Source organism: Mustela erminea, chromosome 3 (genome assembly GCF_009829155.1).
Source record: "Mustela erminea isolate mMusErm1 chromosome 3, mMusErm1.Pri, whole genome shotgun sequence".
NCBI lineage: Eukaryota > Metazoa > Chordata > Mammalia > Carnivora > Mustelidae > Mustela > Mustela erminea.
Genome location: NC_045616.1, coordinates 116386157 through 116404592, shown reverse-complemented (window position 1 = coordinate 116404592; position 18436 = coordinate 116386157). Strand labels below are relative to the sequence as shown.

Here is an 18436-nt window from a genome sequence, read left to right as displayed (position 1 = left end):
CATCCCAAGTATTATTTCTAGTGACAATAAAGCTTTTTATGAGAACAGCAGCCATCCCGGGGACCCACCTAAAAAAGAGGAGTTGGCCGGCTTCTGCATGCCAACGGGCAAGATTCCCATGATTCCAGGTCAGTCTCAAGGAGGTGATAGCCATCTGTCCCTCCCTGCCCTGCCCAGAAGACCAGCTCTGCAGGGTGGGAAAGGACCACAAGCGGCATCTTGTCCAGCCCTTGTACCTGAGGTAAGATGCCAGGAGGGGAAGTGACCTACCCAAGCCTCGTGGCATGTTATTAGACCTAGGAAACTTAGTATGTGCAGATCTGAAAAGTATGTGTGTGTTTGATTTTTGGCTTCTCTCCTTATGGGCTCAGTGACCTCCCTGGGCTTCATTCCTTATCTGGAAAATGGGGATAATAATAAAATCTGCTTCCTAGGATTGCTGCAAAGATGAAATGAGCATGTGTATACATATATACACGTAACTTACATGCATACAACATATAACAAGCCCTCTAAAATAGCAATGTCCAATAGAAATATAATGTGAGCCGCTATGTAATTTTAAATTGTTCTGTAGCCACTTTACAAAAGTAAAAAGAAGTAGAGAAAATTAATTTGAATAATACATTTCATTTAACTCATTATATCCAAGATATTATCATTTCAACATGTGATCAATACTAAAAAGTTATAAATAGCTTACATTGTTTTTCTTCTTAAGTCCTTGCAATCTGCATGGGTTGCAACCTGGGGAGATTTTGGCAATTGTCTGGAATGCTTTTGGCTGTCATAATGTGGGGAGCCTGGGAATGGGCAGCCGTGTATGCTGTGGGGTGAGAGCAGGGACACTGCCAAAAATCCTACAGTGCATAGGACAGCCCCCCACAGCAAACAACTATGTGGCTCAAAATATTAACAGTGTCTGTTTTATGCATTTAGCATCGTTCACATTAGCTACTTTCCACATCCTGAATAGTCACACGGAACTGATGGCTGCCATATTAACACTTCAGTTCTAGACCATAAAACTTTCGGACATGCACTTAGAAGGGTCACATTTTGGGGAGTTTGGGTTTCGGCAAATTAGTTCTCCTATTCATCAGAGATAACTGGCCACAGGAGATGTGACTGGTTCACCAGAGTCTGGCCAGCTAAGGACAGAGCCCATCTGTCTCTGGCTGGTCAGACCCTTCCAAAGCCACCGCCCTCCCCTGGTCAACGAGCCTGGGATAGACAGTGAACCCTGTTGTTCTTTTCTGGGGAGACAATGCTACAGGCCCTGCTACCTGCCTGACAGTGCTATTGTGGCTCAGGGAGAAAAGGGCTTTGTCAGGACAGCAGGCGAGGAGACTGTGGTTCAATGGGGTTCATTATTTCTGTGCTCCCGGGATGCTGATGCCAGCCCTGGGGAAGCCCCGCCTCCTTCTAGAACAAATGGGGAGCCTGAGGCCCAGAGAGGGTGTGGAAGGCCCTTCAGCAGATCCCAGCTCCTTCCACCTCAGCCCACTGCCCTAAAACATGAAGCTCACGGACCTCTCACAAGCCTTGTCTCAAAGCACAGGGTGAAAGCCCTTATCTCGGGACTAGGGAGCCCCTGCCCAGGACCCTAAAATGTAGCGGCCTCACAAATCACAAACCCATCCACAAACATATATATTAAAGCACACAGGTGTGTATCTGTCCCTCAAGATCTGGGCTCAGCTCTAGCATAACGTGACCACAATCTAAACATCCTCTCTCATGATTAAAAAAGCCCAGGCCAGAAAGAAAGACTACAGATCTCTTGTTCTGTGTCCTTGGAACAAACGCAGTCGAGTGTGCAGGTAGAGAGTGTTTGAGTGTGGTCCTCCCGCAGGGCTGAGATGGATGCTGTTTTGTAGTACGTGTTAGATCTGAGCCTCAGAAATGCTTAGGTAAGAAAAAAGGCCAATTAAATTCTCACATCCGATCCTCCTTCTCAGACAGCTCGGAGGCTTCCGTAATGAACTATCATTTCTGATCACCCAGTTTCCGGCTGCGCTGTGGTCCAGCTCATACTGGACTTGGAGGTCTCACTTCCATGTGAACTCTGGTGCCACATCCCTCCAAAGTGAGGGGAAGGACTGGGAGCATTAAGGCCCCTTGAACTTTGAGGTGTAATGTTAGAAATAGCTGTGATTTTCCTTTTCCTTCTAAGCCCTACCTTACTCCATGGTCACATGCACACATGCGCGCGCGCGCGCACACACACACACACACACACACACACACACACACACAGAAAGGAGCTCTCTTATCTGACAGATGAAGAAACTGTTTCTCCTGGACAGTACATGACTTGTTTAAAGTCACCCAGAAAGTTAGGGGAAGCCACATGCTGGGAGAACCCATCTCCTGCGTCCCAGCTAGACGGCCACTAGTTGAAAGGTGGAACGTGAGGACAGGGAGGACAGGCTGGTGGCTGGGGCAGGGGGGTCGGCGAGGGGAGGGCAAAGCCTGTTTACTCCTGGTGCCCTCACTAGCTGTGGGACCTCTGGGGCAAGTTTCTCAGAATATTTCCTAATATATTTTGTATATTCCTATATAAAATGTCAACATTAAGGGATCCTGGTAACAGATATATGGGAACTTTGGGTACTACCTCTGTGACTCTCCTACAGATCTAAAGTTATTTTATAACCAAAAGTTGGTTTTTTTTTTTTTAAGTACAGTTTTCTCTCACTTGTACCATGGAGATGGTAATGGTATGTACCAAATGAGGGGTCATGTCTGTATAGGGTTTAAAGATTTTATTTACTTATTTATTTATTTGAAAGCGAGAGAAGCATGTGCAGGGGGAGGAGCCAGGGGGGAGGGAGAGGCAGAAAGAGAATCAAGTGGACTCTGCTCTGAGCAGGAAGCCTAAAGCGGGGCTCAGTCTCACAACCCTAAGATCATGACCTCAACCAAAACCAGGAGCCGGACACTCAACGCACTCAGCCACCCAGGTGTCCCGTGTATAGGGTCTGTCCCATAGTGAAGACTCCGTAAGTAACTATTTTTAAAAGCTGCCTCCTCCAGGAAGTCAGTGACCATGATTGCCAAAATCGGCCATTCCTTTCTTGGGGGTCCCATGTCTTCACTACTCAGGAGCACTACTTGTGATTTCTCTCTGTCAAATTAAAAAAAAAAAAAAAATCTTAAAAAAAAAACAAGTGTATTTCGGGCTAAAATGCCAGGCATATTGCGTGGCCACGGGGAGCATGCTTGCCATCTTCACCTCCGTTTCCTAGCTGGGAAACCTGGTAATTACCTGATCGCTCTGTGCCTCAGTTTCCCGAGTATATACTATGTATGGTTGTCATGAGGATTAAACAAACAGGGATTTTTCAGCACTAATAACAGTGCCTGGCCTATAGCAAGCATTGCACAAGTGTTTTTATGGTCCAGAATAGTGTCTCTCTAATTTATTTTTACTATTACCCATAGGAGCAAATACAGTTCCCATAATCACAGTTGGGTTGTTTTTTCTTTTGGTGATTTGGAAGACACCAGTTTCTCGATAATAAATCTCATTTTGTTTCTCTCATTAATATATAAAGTTCTCCAGGGACAGAGAATATGGCTAACTCATTTTGGTCTCCAGTCCCTCGGAAGAAGAAATATACTTCTCTCAAGCGCCTCTCGTCCATTCATTCCGCGAAGACGTAGTCACCATTTTGGGGGCACGCACTTACTGTGTGCCGGTGGTGCCCAGCACAGTTCAGTCCTATGTTGAATGAATGAGTAAGGCAGGGAGGCTAGGAAGTAGGAAGCGGGGAAGGCAGGCAGGCAGGAAAAAACCCAGGGTCTCCGACACCACCCCAGTCTGAGAGGGCTCCAACGGGCTGCAGCGCCTTTTCCAACTCCCACGTTTCCACTTCCACCTTGGCCAGGAAGTCTCCCCCTCTCCCACCTCTGAGGACCCATCAACTCTGTCCCTGCCGAGGCCACTGTGCAGTCCGGGCGTCGCGGAGGGGCGGCGCCAGGGGACCCGCCCCCTTGCCTCCTGCCGGGGTGGGGGTGAGGGGATTCCCCCCCCACACACACACCCAGCAACCCGGCGAATCCCTCCCGGGATGCCTGGAAGCCTCCGCACCCAGGGAGGGCGCGTGCCCTTGTGCTGGCAGCCCCGGCGCTGGGCCCCCGACCCAGGGAGTTGCCCGAGACGCCGGGGTGACTCCTCCCCAGGGACCGTCCCCCTCCGGGCCGCGTCATTCTCTCCACCCCTGGGCCCGACCCCAGCAGCTTCTCGCACGCCGGCCAAGCCGGGACGAGTCTCGGCCACCTGCTCCGGAGCCGGGGAGCCCGGGGCGCCAGCCGCCCGCGCGTCCGTCGGTCGGTCCGTGCGCCCGGGGCCCATGGAGCTGCCGGCAAGCAACGCCAGCTGCCAGAACGGTGCGTGCGGTCCCCAGGGGACCCGGGAGCGCCGCGCGCTTCGCGCCTTCCCTTCCCCGCTGCTCCTTTCCCTCGCGTGCTCTCCTGCGGCGGCCCAAACCGCAGGGTTTGGGGAGTTTGGGGAGGGCTGGGTCAGCATGACCTATGGTCGGGCCGGTCTTGGGCGGGGGAGAGGAGCAGGGTTCTGGCTGACTTCCCCACCTTCGGAGCTGGGGAGCTGAGAGGGGGAATGGGAGGAAAAGGGACTCGTGGGGCGGGAGGAGGCGGCGGCAGGCATAATTGATTGGAGCTGCTCAGCCAGAGGTGGGGGGTTTCACGGTGGTTTCTTATGTATAGTTGCTTCAGATTCTCTTACCTGCCAGGGTCTGGTTGTCTCCCTGGGGCCCACCAAAGGCCAGGGAGAGGGGCGCAGACACTCACCACCGCCAAACCCAAATGCACCTTGTAGGAAAATGAGGGAAAGAAAACCAGGAAGGGCTAAGGAAAGACCCTGAGCTGTGCGTTGAGCTCTTACCAGGAATGCGGTGGTGCACTAGGCCCTTTACCCGCATTATCTCATTTAGTCCTTCACTCTAGAGGGCAAGTACGTATTATTACCATGCTGTCTTCTTTCCGGAGAGAAAGAAACAGAGGCCCTGAAAAGCCTGATAATTTGCACAAGGGTCCTGCAGTTGGGGGAGTGGAATGTAAAATTAGAGCTCTTGGATTCTCAAACCTGCACTCATGTTGCTATACTCCTTTCTTGATGTGTGTCCGTGTTCCTACCTCCCCTTGCTCTGGCAGCCTGACGGAGAGCACTGTTTCTCTAACTTCTCTTGCCCAGCGAAGTGTTCAAAGCCAGTTCTGTGGGTGTTGGCTGGCTTTGGTTTCCTGACCAACAATGCAGTCCACTTTCAGCCTCACCTTCCCCTGGGGAAGAATATGTTCCCTGGTCCTAGCATATTCTGGAAGAGAAATAGGAATCACCAGGCCCAACAGCCATTTGTCTAATGAGCATCCTCCCCAGAGCTGGATTTCCTTTGGCCATCAGACCTTTCTTTTTCCTTCTGCCCTTATGGGAAAACTTAATTCAGTGGAGGCTGCCGAGGCCTTGGGTGCTTCAGGCTTCCCCAAAACAGGCAAGTTCACCTTTTGGCTCCACCTCCTGGAGATGCACCTTCAGGAAGGCAGGTGAAGGGCGTGGGAATGGGATTGGCCTTCTTCTAGGGAGTCACCTTCCTTGGCCCATATCCTGGCTCTGGCTCATTTCCTGCATTCAGGGAACTCCCCAGACTCGACCGTCTGAGCTGAGGAACAGGAGTGAGAGGTCAGACCAAATCTGAGTAGGGATGGAGATGGCTTCTTGTCATACCTTCTCTTGATTGTGACACAGGTGTTAGGAAGAGAGATCACCCATTGCAAAAGACACATGGATGTCCCCATTGGCTTCCAGGCCCAGCTCTGCCACTAGGTTTTTGTGAGACTCAAGCAAGTCCTTCCCTTCCTCTGGGCCTCAGTTTTCCTGGCTGCAAGTAAGAGGGTTAGCCAGCCTATCTCCTGGGCTGTCCAGCACCATTGTTCTCTGCTTCTGTGCCATGGGAGAAAGGTCAACATTGCTCTTTCTTTATTTGACCAAGATGCCACTCTATGATCCAGATACTGCCAATGCCAGGGCTGCATGACCTTAGACTTTGAGGCCCATTCAGTGCCGGCCTGTAGTTCTCATTGCTCTGAGGAGAAGTGCCTGGCCCAGGCTTCCGTCCTTGGAGCAGGAGCCTGAATTTTGGTGCCCCACAGTTTGAAAAAGACCTTCTACTGCTGGCAGTCACAAATTCAGATGCCTACAGGGGCTGAGCACATAACCCAAATGATTGAAGGGCAGCAGTTACGGACCCTGGGGAATTGCATAGAACGTGTCCTAAGGGGGCAGCCACTCTCAGCAGCAGTCAGTGGTGGGCTCTGGGAAGGTGCGCTCCATAAGGTAGAGGCAGATCAAAAGCTGGACTTTCATGGGAAATCTGATTTTTTTTTTCTTAAAGATTTTATTTATTTGACAGATCACAAGTAGGCAGAGAGGCAGGCAGAGAGAGGAGGAAGCAGGCTCCCTGCTGAACAGAGAGCCCAATGCGGGACTCAATCCCAGGACCTTAGGATCATGACCTGAGCCGAAGGCAGAGGCTTTAACCCACTGAGCCACTAAGGCGCCCCGGGAAATCTGATTTTAAATGTAGGTAATGAATTCATAGTTTAAAACAACCCTCAAGAGACGAAGCGAAGACCCAGCCTGCCCTTGCTGCCTGCCCTGTGGGGCACCGGTAGCAGTTAAGAGCATGGCTTTGACATCACACGGAGAACAGTTTGGCTTCACTGTGTGCTGCCAGTGTCGTCTTACTCAGCTTACCAAACTTATCAGGGCCCCAGTTTCTTTGGCTAAAACCCTGGACATGATCCCTGTGCCATTTCCATGATAGGAATGCTCACGGAACACCCTAGAGCAGAGGAGCATGTGGTCGTGGCGCTGGGGAATTACTGGCTGTGATTTAGGTGGTTTTTCTGAACTTGGGCAACTTAGCTCCCCTGACAGAGGGTGTGCCCCTCAGGCCCAAGGTTGTCCTATTGTCCTTAGTGTTTCTGCCAGAAGGCCAGCAAGGGTTGGTGGGTTCTGGGACATGAGGGCTGATTCAGGCTTTCAGGATCTCTAGGACTTGGAAGGTGAACTAAAGGGATGCTTCATGGGGCGACAGGGACAGTAATCCGTCTGAGGCTGGAAGGAGGCCCCCGCCGCTGGCCACGAGCCCCAGAGGTCTTAGAATAAGGCCCAGGAATGGTCTGTTGTAGCCAACAGGCTGCTTATATTTAGTTATCTGCAGGCCCTGAAGGGGCTGTGGGAGTTCTAGCCTCAATCCCTCATGTTAACTATCAGGAGTCCCGGTTGTGGCTGGAGGTACGGATATGGCAGTGAAGAGGCCGCTTGGAGGGGACACTCCCTGTGTGATCCTGAGCTGTCCGAGGTCCAGAGGCTGGGAGGGATGCCTCGGGAGGGTGGGGGGTTGGAGTCAGTGATGTCTGAGGGCTTGGAGGACCCTGCTTGGTGTGTGGGGCATCAGAACACCTTCATGGTCACGTGCTAGAGTTCTGGAGTCAGGCAGTCTGTGTTCTTAGGCAAGGTGCCTGACATCTCAGGGCCTCTATTTTCCCATCTATGAAATGGGAACTCAAGGCAGCACTGATCTGACAGATGGTCATAAAAATTGGATGAGTTCTGCAAATAAAACACCTAGCCGGGAGTAGGCACTCAGAGGATGCTATCTATTGTTGTTGGATCGAAGCCCCTTGTGTGGATGGAGGCCCACTGCGGCTGAACTATGGGGTATGAAACAGTGGCCAGTTCCAGGATTTTGAAAGCACACCCATGTCCCCGGTGTGACTCTCTTATCGTGCTCTTCCCGTCCAGGTTCCCTGATCAGCCTGTACTGCTCCTCCCACCAAGTCCTGTGCCAGATCGTCGGCGACCTCAGCCCCCAGGTGCCCAGCAATGTCACCTCTCACAGCTGGAAGGAGAGGTTCAGGCAGAACTATGGCTTCTACGTTGGTCTGGGCCTGGCCTTCTTGTCCAGCTTCCTCATCGGCAGCAGTGTCATCCTCAAGAAGAAAGGCCTTCAGCGACTGGTGGCTTCCGGGGCCACACGGGCCGGTAGGGTCCCGGCAGGGCGGACGGACATGGGGTGCTAGGTAGCGGAGCCCCCAGCCAGCCCTGTGAACCTCCCTTCACGGGGGTCCCCTGCGGCAGTTGACGAGCTTAGCTTCCATGGTCGCAAAGGGTTCATTGTTAACCCCGCTGGGAAGCCAGTCCACCCTCAGGAGACCTCCCTTTAAAAATCCAACATTTCTGGAGAACTTCAAGATATGTTAATTGGGGTACAGATAAGGAAAAGTTTCAGGGCCAGGAATCCGAAACCCCAGATAGAGTCTAGTTTTATTTCTTACCAGCTCTGTCATCCTGAGCAACCACGATTTCCCTTCCAAATGGGAATACAGATACCTCTGCCCAGAGCAGTGGTATCTCCAGTGGTATCACCGGTATCTCCAGTTGCCCCGTGGCCTCTCAGATGGAGCCTCTCACAGGCCACAAAAGAATGACTGAGGCTCTGTCCACAAGGGAGTTGTTTGCTTGCAAATAAGGTGTATATCTATGAACCCATTCTGGAGAAAAGGAATCACGTGTAAAAGAATTTGTTCATTTAATTATCATTCACTGCATACCTGCTGTGCCAGGTCCCACGCTAGACATGGGGACCCAGGACCCATGGGGCATTGAGCCGAGTGGGGGACCCAGGCAACTGTTCCCCAGTGTGTGACATGCTCTTTATCATGGGAAAATCCAGGACACTTAGGGGGTATTTTGGAGGGGCATGAAAAGCCCAGGCCGGGAGGGCTAGGGGAGGTTTTATCTAAAGTGATCTGGAAGCTGGGACCTGAATGACGAGATGGCTAAGGGCGGGGGAAAAGAGGAGGTCGTGGTAGAAAGAACAGCATGTGCAAAGGCTCCAAGGTGAGAGAGCATGACTGACATTAGAAGCTGAAAGTAGCTCAGGAGGGCTGAGGGGGTGGTGGGGTGGGGGGTAAGAGATGGGGGAAGGGCCAGATGGCAGAGTCTTATAAACGGGGTCCCAGAGTTTGGGCGCACTTGTAAGTGACAAAGGTTTTAGGCAGGGGACAGACATAGTTCCATTTACTTTTTGAGGTTATTCCTGGTTGCTGCGTGGATAATGGATTAGGGCACAAGCACAGCACCTAGGAGACCAGGTAGGGGAGAGAGAGAGCACAGCTCAAACTGGGGGAATTGCGGTGGGAACAGAGACCATGGTGGAGTCCAGGGATAGCTTTCAAAGGTAGAACTTACTGGGTTTGGTGTTGGCTGGCTCCAAGGGGAGGGTAAAACAGAGTCGAGACTGACTCAGCTTTCTGACTTGAGCGACTGGGGAGACCAGGGCGCTGTTTTCTGAGATGGAGAGTGCAGGATGAGCAGGTTTATGGCATCAGGATGGTTCAGGTTTGGACATGTTCAGTGTCATGTTCTGTGAGACACTGTGTTTTGGAAGCAGACTCCTGAGGTTCCAATTCTAGCTCCAGTTCTAGCTCCAAACACAATTTTGGGTGTCATAGTGTCTCCATTTGAGTGGGGAAAAATGCCAGAAAATAAATACATTAACTCAATTTATAGTACCATGAAGGACCAGAGCTGGTGTGATAAAGAGAATCCCGAGGGGACATCACAGAGATAAGGGGTCAGGGAGGGCATCTTAGGGGAAGCAACGTTCAAGCAAAGCCCTGAAGAGTGAGGGTAGCTAGAAGCCAATGTCATTAAGAAGACTATTCCTGACACAGAAAAGCAAAGGTCTTAAGGCCAAAAAGAGTTCCTCATTTTAGAGGAACTAGAAGAAAGCCCGAGTGGCTAGACAGTAGTAAGAAGAGTGGAGGGAGGTACCTTTGGAGATGTGAACAGGTTCAAAACTATGAACTGGCTTGTTTAGGATTTTGTCTTGTATTTGGAAGCCATTGGCCTGTTAAAAGCTGAGGAGTGACAGTATGATTTACATCCTTAAAAGACCATCGGCTGCTCTGAGTGAATGGGTTATAAAGGGATGATGGCAGTGACACCAGAGGAACCTTGGGAGGCTGTGGCCTCACCCCAGGCCAGAGCGGGTAGTGCCTTGGAGTCGGGTGGTGGCAGTGGAGTGGACACATGTGAGATGCTCTTTGGAGAGGGAAACAGCAGGTTGGATGGAACCCAGAAGGTGGAGGAGGGGGAGAGTCGAGGGCGATTCCCTGGTTTCTGGCTTAAGCAGCTAGGTACATGGAGGTACCACTTACTGAGTTTCCTGTGGTGGGTGGGTGGGCGGGGTGCCCTTAAAATCAAGAGTTCTGTTTAGGACAGAGTTTGGGATGCCTGTGGGAGATCCAAGAGACGTCAAGTAAGCAACTGGACATTCATCTAGGCTCAGGAGAAAGGCTCAGTACCCATAAATGAAATAAAGCCAGCATAAAGATGGTATGTGCAACTTTGGGAATGGATAAAGTCACTCAGGAGGGGGCCCAGAGGCATGCCCAGAGGACTAAGCAAGGGAAACATATATTGAACCCCTCAATACTGGAGAGTTAAGGTAGAAATGAGAAAGGACCCGAGAAAGCACGGCCAAGTTCTGACTTTGTGTCCATTCCTTTCTACAGTGGACGGAGGGTATGGCTACCTGAAGGACGCCATGTGGTGGGCTGGCTTTCTCACCAGTAAGTGGGCTCTTTCCTAACAACACTGATGCACTGATGGCAGAGGCGGACACGAAAGGGGGGGGGTGGTGGGGATATTTCTGTCTTTGTGCGAAGTGTGAATCTCAAAGAGAAAACCTTGGCAGTCGTTGCAGGTAGAACATCTTCCCCGTATTTCGGATCACATTCTTCACCCCAAGTCAGTCCTGCATCCATGAAACTTGTATCCCCAGAGAGGCTTGTAGAGAGCTGCTAATGAGAGAGGTGTCATTACTCAACTAGCCTTGAAACGGAGAGACTCCAGCTACCGGTCGGAGTGTCTTGGCAGCCCTAGCCAGGTTTTCCATTCCACTGGCAGTGTGTTGGCTGACGTAGTGGATGGCTGGTCTGCCACTTAAAGTTTGCCCAGATTTACACATTCGCACATTACCCCCGCTTTCCACCCACCCTCGCTGGCTTTCCAATCCTAATTCTTTCGAATGGAAAAATTAGCCAGCTTTCCATTTATAAGTCAGGTTTTGATCCCAGTCTTAGTCACGGCCACCGCATTCATCCTCTCCTTTCAAAGGGCAGACCCAGGTCATTCTCTACCAGCAGACACAGAAAATGCACTTGTAGTTGTCTGCAAACTAGAAACTCAAATGTGGAGGATACATTCTATGCATCTCGTCCAGGCTGTGGGGGAGTGTCAGAATTTCTAACCACCTGCCCACAGTTCCTCTGGGACAGATGGCTCCATGACCAAGTGGTACCTGGAGAATCAATAACTAAATGTTTCTTTGGTATTAACACTTCCTAGAATGCACCGTGTAGATACAGGCCAAACATCGGGTGTCCCTGAGGCACACTTCACGGTGGCCTGGACTAGAAGCCAAGATGCCTCGGGGATAGGAAGGCGTCCTTCCACCCACATGCCATGTGACCTTGGACTCTGGGCCTAGCTTTAAAATGGAAGGATTTGATCAGGAGAGTCTGGGCCTGACATTCCGATCAGATTCGCCAGGGGTAAAGCATAAGGACCAAGATTCTAGGGAATGCGGTCCCGGGATTCTGGGAATGGTTGATCACTGAATGAAACTGTCTCCACGCAGGTTAGTTTGGGCTGGAGATGGGGCCTCGAAGCCACACTACCCTGTTTTCTCCCTTCATTTTCTAGTGGCTGCCGGAGAAGTTGCCAACTTCGGGGCCTACGCATTTGCCCCCGCGACTGTCGTCACGCCTCTGGGAGCGCTGAGTGTCCTCATAAGGTTATCATCTCCTCTCTTGCTGTCTCTCCCTCCTTCCTATTTTCAGTTTGTTGAGGTCTGGAACTGTGATTGGGGTCACCTGCCGCTTGCAGTCAGGGACCTGGGTCGGTCCCAGCTCCCAGAAAGTGGCACTGTGCTGGTCCGAGCTCCGAGCCTTGGACTGTTGGCTGCTTCTTCTCTAGCATTCTCTCAGAAGCATGGCCAATAGAGGGGGCGGCCAAGCCCAGACCAGCTGGAAGGGCTTCCAGTGCCACCAAGCCGGACATCTCACGTCAATGTCTTGGTGGGTCAGTAGGCGCAGCGTTCAAGTTAGAAGGCAGGAGCTCGAGATCGGCTCTCCCTGAGCTCTGACCTTAAGCTCAGCCACTCAGTAATTACATTACCATGGGCCAGCCCCTAAACTCCCCTAAGCCTCTGTTTCTGCTCTGCTCAGTGCGGGATGCTAATAATCCCTAGGGCGTTGCTTCAAGGACTAACTCTGTGGGCTTCCCATTGCCACCTTCTTCTCTAACTATAAGCATAGTTCCTGGGGACGGAGGGGGGTCTTGGAGCCCCCTTTGAAGCTGGCTGTGATGATTGGCTTTAACCTGGGTGCCTTGGTAAATCCCATAAAACCACACCCAGTACACACAGTTTCTTTTTTTTTTTTACCATCTTGATTACAATTTTGTAACATTGACACAATCAAGAATAAACAGAGGCATGACTCACATCACACAGCTGGCTGATGTAGCCATGATTACACTGTCGCCTATCTGATCACTGTACAAATCTCCACTCTCAGGAAGTTGGGAGAGGTAAGGAATTCTCCACTGTGTGACCTGCCTATGCAAATGCCCCCAGCCTCTCTCAAATGCCAATGTTTTCGGTAGTTTTAGAGGAGAGACGGAAGACATTCAGAGGAGCTTGGACATCAATGCCCTCTCTCTTGGTACCTTAAACAGAACTTTAGGGAGTAATTCAGTCCTAGATCAGCCAACTGCCTTTTACCCTATGCTCATGTTACCTTCCTAAAGAAACAGAAAGCTGTCCTGCGATCATACCTGCCTTGTCCAGTTTCCCTCCCTTCTTCCCTCACCTCTGCCAGCTCATCTGAGGATGTGAGGAAATGAAAATCATATCACCAAGGAATAGCGAGAAACTGGAGGGGTTTTGCCCAGGCAAGAGAAAACACAGGGAAGTCACAGGAATTCTCTTCAATGAGGTGTAGAGGAAAAATCATAGGATTTATAATTAGACAGAAACTCAGCTAAAATCCTGGCCCTGCTAATTACTAGTTGTATGACCTTGCCAAGTTATTTTAACTTTTAGGAGACTCAGTCTTCTCATCTATAAAATGCTGATAGTATATTTTACTTCTCAAAGAGTTATAAGATGTTAATGGAATATAATAAGTAGAAAATTCTGGGCGCCTGGGTGGCTCAGTGGGTTAAGCCTCTGCCTTCGGCTCAGGTCATAATCTCAGGGTCCTGGGATCGAGACCCACATCGGGCTCTCTGCTCAGTGGGGAGCCTGCTTCCCCCCACCCCCGCCTGCCTCTCTGCCTACTTAAGATCTTGTCTATCAAATAAATAAATAAAATCTTTAAAAAAATAAGTAGAAGGTTCCTAGCATAATACCTAGTACATAATATATGTAATGCATTATGTACCAAGTACATATATTATGTACTAGGTATTATGTTAGGACATAGCGCCTATAATTGTCATTGTGGTGGTTTATATTGACATATACAAATGGAAGAAGGAACAGATCTGTTCTATATGAACCCAAGGAACTCAAGGAGCAGAAATAGGACATTGAATAGAAATTATCATATTTTTGGTAATTAGAATGAACCTACGATAGAATCATTTGCTTTGTGAAGGGGTGAGTTGCTTGCCATCAGAGGTATATAAGCCAAGCCTGAAAGCATCTGTTCGTAATGTTAAGGGGAGATGTGCTTACTGGGTGGGAAGTTAGACAATGCCATGAGGGCTTTTGTGACTTCTCTGTTAGGGGATCCTTTTAGTGAAAGAAATCCACATATATGTCTATTCCTCCAGCACACACCAGAACCCTCCTATAAATAAGTATCTATTTCAAACATCTTGTCGGGGAGAGTAGTGAGTCCTGATCTGTTCTTCTCCATGAATGCTTGCTCAGCCACCATTTTCCTTCAGGACGCTGGGACAGGCCCGGCTGCTAATCCCTCTCTCCCATGTCCACCTGCAGTGCCATCCTGTCCTCATATTTCCTGGGAGAGAGCCTGAATCTGCTGGGGAAGCTGGGCTGTGTGATCTGTGTGGCTGGCAGCACAGTGATGGTGATACACGCCCCGGAGGAAGAGAAGGTTGCCACCGTCGTGGAGATGGCTGCTAAGATGAAAGACACAGGTAGGACCCCGCCCCATCCCGCCCTCAGAAGCTGGAAAGCACAGGGGATGGACCCCAGGGAAGGTCTCACTGGGTGCTGACCCGTGCCAGGTGCTGCCCCCTGGAGGAGAAGGAAGCTAAAGAAGGAAAGTCGGGGGTGGGGGGGCGAGGGCTCCTCTTAGGGTTGGCTCACAGGCTTCCCAGCCTGATGTGTATTGATGTCATTTATTCTGTGTTTATTACGTACCAGGCACGGTTCTAAATACATTCTATGCATTGTCCTGGTATGTTCAGGCCACTGTAACAGGATACCACAGACTGGGGGGCTTATAAACAACAGAAGTGTATTTCTTATACTTCTGGGAAGTCCGAGATCAAGGCCCTGGTTTGGGCCATAATTTGGTTCATAAATGGCCAACTTCTCTCTGTGTCCTCACATGGTGGAAGGAGTGAGGGAGCTAGCTCTCTGGGGTCTCTGTTATAAGGACACTGATCCCATTCATGAGGGTGCCATCTTCAAAGGGTGCCACCTTCCAAAGGCCTGATGTCCAAATACCATCCCATTGGGCATTAATGGGGGTGGGGGGAATGACACAGTCTTATAGTTTGCATTATCTCATTTAATCCCACAAAAAAAGATCTATGAGGAAGGTCCTATTATTCGTTCTATTTTACAAGTAAGGAAATGGAAGTTTTGCACTTTAATTAATAACCTGCCCAAGTTATTTAAAAGTTGTGACATGGGGCTGGACCCTATGTCTGTCTAACTTTAGGGCTCAAGTTTTTAGTGCTATCTCCCATGAGCAGGGGTAGAAGGTTCTAGAAACTAAGCCCCCTCTGCAGCTTGGTTATCTGTCTCCCACCCCTCCTGAAGGGTACATCGTGTTTGCTGTGCTTCTCCTGGTGTTCTGCCTCATCCTCATCTTCGTCGTCGCTCCACGCTACGGACAAAGGAATATCCTTGTCTACATCATCATCTGCTCTGTGATCGGAGCCTTCTCTGTGTCTGCTGTCAAGGGCCTGGGCATCACCATCAAGAACTTCTTCCAAGGGATGCCAGTAGTGCGGCACCCCCTCCCCTACATCCTGTCCCTCATCCTGGCACTCTCTCTCAGCACTCAGGTCAACTTCCTCAACAGGGCACTGGACATTTTTAATACCTCGCTGGTGTTCCCCATCTACTATGTGTTTTTCACCACGGTGGTGGTTACCTCCTCCGTCATCCTCTTCAAGGAATGGCACAGCATGTCTGCAGTGGACATTGTGGGCACCCTTTCTGGCTTTGTCACCATCATTCTGGGTGTGTTCATGCTTCACGCTTTCAAAGACCTGGACATCAGCCAGACCAGCTTGCCCCACATGCACAAAAACCCAACCCCCTCTCCCACCCCTGAGCCCACCGTCATCAGACTGGAAGACAAGAATGTCCTTGTGGACAATATAGAACTCTCCAGCACCCCATCACCAGAAGAGAAGCCCAGAGTATTTATAATCCATTCTTAAAACTTGGAATCGGTGAGTGAGAAGATGAGCTCTACGGTATAGCCTGACCTCTCCATTTCAGAGGCACCCGGTGATTTTCGCCTGCACTGTTACCAGCGGGCTCTCTTTTCTCGCGATGTTCATTTATACCTCATCACTGTTTCCAGAAGAAGGTTCCCTACCCAGTGAGTGGTGGCGGTGGAACTTCGTGGAAACAGCCTCAGCGACCAAATACATCGGTGCCAGCAGGTCCTTTGGACCTCCCTTCCCACTTGTGTCCTCGGTGCCATCCCTGCGTTGTGGGGAAGAAGGGGGAATCTGACCCGTTGAATGTAGCACAGGCCAAGACCTTCCCTGAGATGCTGGTTGTCGGGAAATCCTTAGTGCTCGCTCTCCTGAGACTGAATCCCATTCCTCCGCCCAAGGAGGAAGCGCGTTGCCAGAGGCCCGGACAGCAGCTCCTCACGCCTCCCCATCCAGGACTGACGACTGATGTGAGACGTCCTGCTGCTTTTGCCACTCGGGCTCTGGGGACAAAAGCATGACCTCAGCTGACCTTCTTACGGTGAAAACCACCTGATGTCTCAGGGACCATTTGCAGCAGCCCCATTCCCCGAGCACTCCAGCCTGGAGGTCAGCGTCTTAGTTTCCGTCCGTCCCCAGACCCACCCCTTCTGTCTCTCTCTCTGTCCTAAGGAGTCGTCACGGAGATATTCGGGCAATTACCTTAGGACTCAAAACAACATGACGAGAACAACGACAACAGAAGGTCCTCCACAGCCAGTGTTTCATTTCGCCTCACTCTGGAAAGAGAACCGTGTTTGCGCTGGTCTTAAAAGTAGTCCGGCTGTCGTCATAGAATTTGGCAGAATGCACTTTCCTTTTCCTCAAGGAGTCAACCAAAATATGATTTGGGGAGGTGGGGAGAAGGAGGAGCAGCGTCAGAAATTGGCAGAAAGCAGCCAGAAGCCCTCTAGAAACCCGGAGCTAACTTTTGTGTTTACTCTGGTGCCCAACCAAGAACCCAGGTGGGAGGGGCTCTGGGTAATTTCTGGGCTGTAGCCTCAGGTGCCTGAGCAGTGGGATCCGCTTTGAACTTTAGTGACCTGTGGGATTGTAAGCTTGCCATGGGGTACATTCTGGCTGTTGATCTGATTGCAACCAAGTCCCCAGGGCCACTGATGAGCTCCCTGCCCTGAGAAATAGCAGGTCATGACTGCTCCAACACCACCTGCTTTGGGGACCGCCTTTAGTCCCCTCACATTTGACCAGAAGCATTCAATACACAAGAGCAACTGGAGAGAGAGAGTTTGCTTCCTGTCTTCTTTCTAGCTCCAGGTGTTGGAAGGACCATTGAAGGGGAAGTAACAGAGCCAGTATGTCTATAAAGAGGGAAGGCTTGATCCTCGTCCCCTGGGGTGAGGACGCAGAGCTTCCCTGTAGAACCCCATACCTGTGTTCTGGGTTGACGCCCCCTCCCCTGAGCATAGCCAAGCCCGGACCAGACTCTTGTTGGCCTTGAACCTCCACAGGCTCGTCTGACCGACAGACTGGCTTCCTGCACCTCCAGCCTCAAATCCCCGGTTTTTAATGAATGTGGATTTCTGTCTGTGGCTAAAATCAATGCAACATGTTGGATCTTGAGAATGGCAGTCATTGAAGGGCCCTGAGAGTGTGGTCTGCGGGGTCAAGAATAAAGACCCTGAGTATGTTTACTCAATACTTGTGTCTCGGACTTCTTTGGACGCAGAACAATGAAACTGGTTTGTCTGGGGCTGGGGGGCTGGTACCCAATCTCTGGAGGGTTGTGGCTGCGAAGTAAGTCCCTACGGTAGCTTTTGCAGCCACCCCCTCCCTGAAGTGGGAAAGACCATTTTGGGAATAGTCCATTGGAAATATTCATCCCTTGTTAATGCCTGAGCCCGTACTGGGAACCGGGCACAGTACTAAGAGCTTCATGTGAATTCTTTTAGGTCCTCACAAATCCCCAAGGTAGATACATTTTTTTAATCCCCATTTTATATACAAGGAAAGGGTTACAGGGAGGTTAAGCAATCCCCCAAGGTCACGCAGTCAGGAAGATTCAAAGTTGATATCCGGCTCCAAGCCTAGAGTCTTAACCACCAGGCAGTACATCTCCCGGAAGGACTAAAGAAGGCTGGCACTACTTTATTCTTTTCTGTGATCCGTGCTGTTTCCCCTGTGTAGACGGAAGCCCCATGGGAGTTGGTCTTTATCTGCTGCTTATTCTCACTGCTCAACACATAGTTGGCACTCCTAAAAACATTTATTGAATGTAGGGACAATTCTGTTCCAATAGTCCTTCTTTGCCCAAACGTTCGGGGGCCAGCTCTCAGTCCAGATCAGAATTAAATGAACCCCCCGGCCTGTCCGGAAGAGCAACTCTAAAACCGTCATAGCAGTTTCTGAGCACTTGGCTTGTGCCAGGAACAGGTGGGTGCTATCACGGGGTGCACTTCCCTGATGATCACAGCACTTTTGAGGGAGGTGTTATACCCATGGTTATCTCCCACAGTATAGCAGAAAGAGGCTTCAGGTTCTGGAACTCATCCACTCTCTCGCATCTAGTAAGCAGCAGAGCTGGGACGCAGACCTCGGTCTGTCTGTCCAGGTTTTGTGCATTCTGTGGCTGGCCAATCTAGGATTGGCGGCTAGTTTAGATGATGGTGTTAAGCAGGCAGCAGTGTTTCG

The 18436-nt window shown here is 50.6% G+C and overlaps 1 protein-coding gene across 1 annotated transcript; it reads left to right on the top strand.

Annotated features, from left to right (window-relative positions):
* Nucleotides 1–4042: 4042 nt before the first annotated feature.
* On the top strand, nt 4043–17473 carry NIPAL4 (NIPA like domain containing 4). Its single transcript, XM_032337183.1, has 6 exons — nt 4043–4395; nt 7829–8068; nt 10606–10662; nt 11798–11888; nt 14103–14263; nt 15117–17473. The coding sequence occupies exons 1-6, from the start codon at nt 4077–4079 to the stop codon at nt 15743–15745; spliced, it is 1497 nt and encodes a 498-aa protein (XP_032193074.1). The 5' UTR covers nt 4043–4076; the 3' UTR covers nt 15746–17473.
* Nucleotides 17474–18436: the final 963 nt, after the last annotated feature.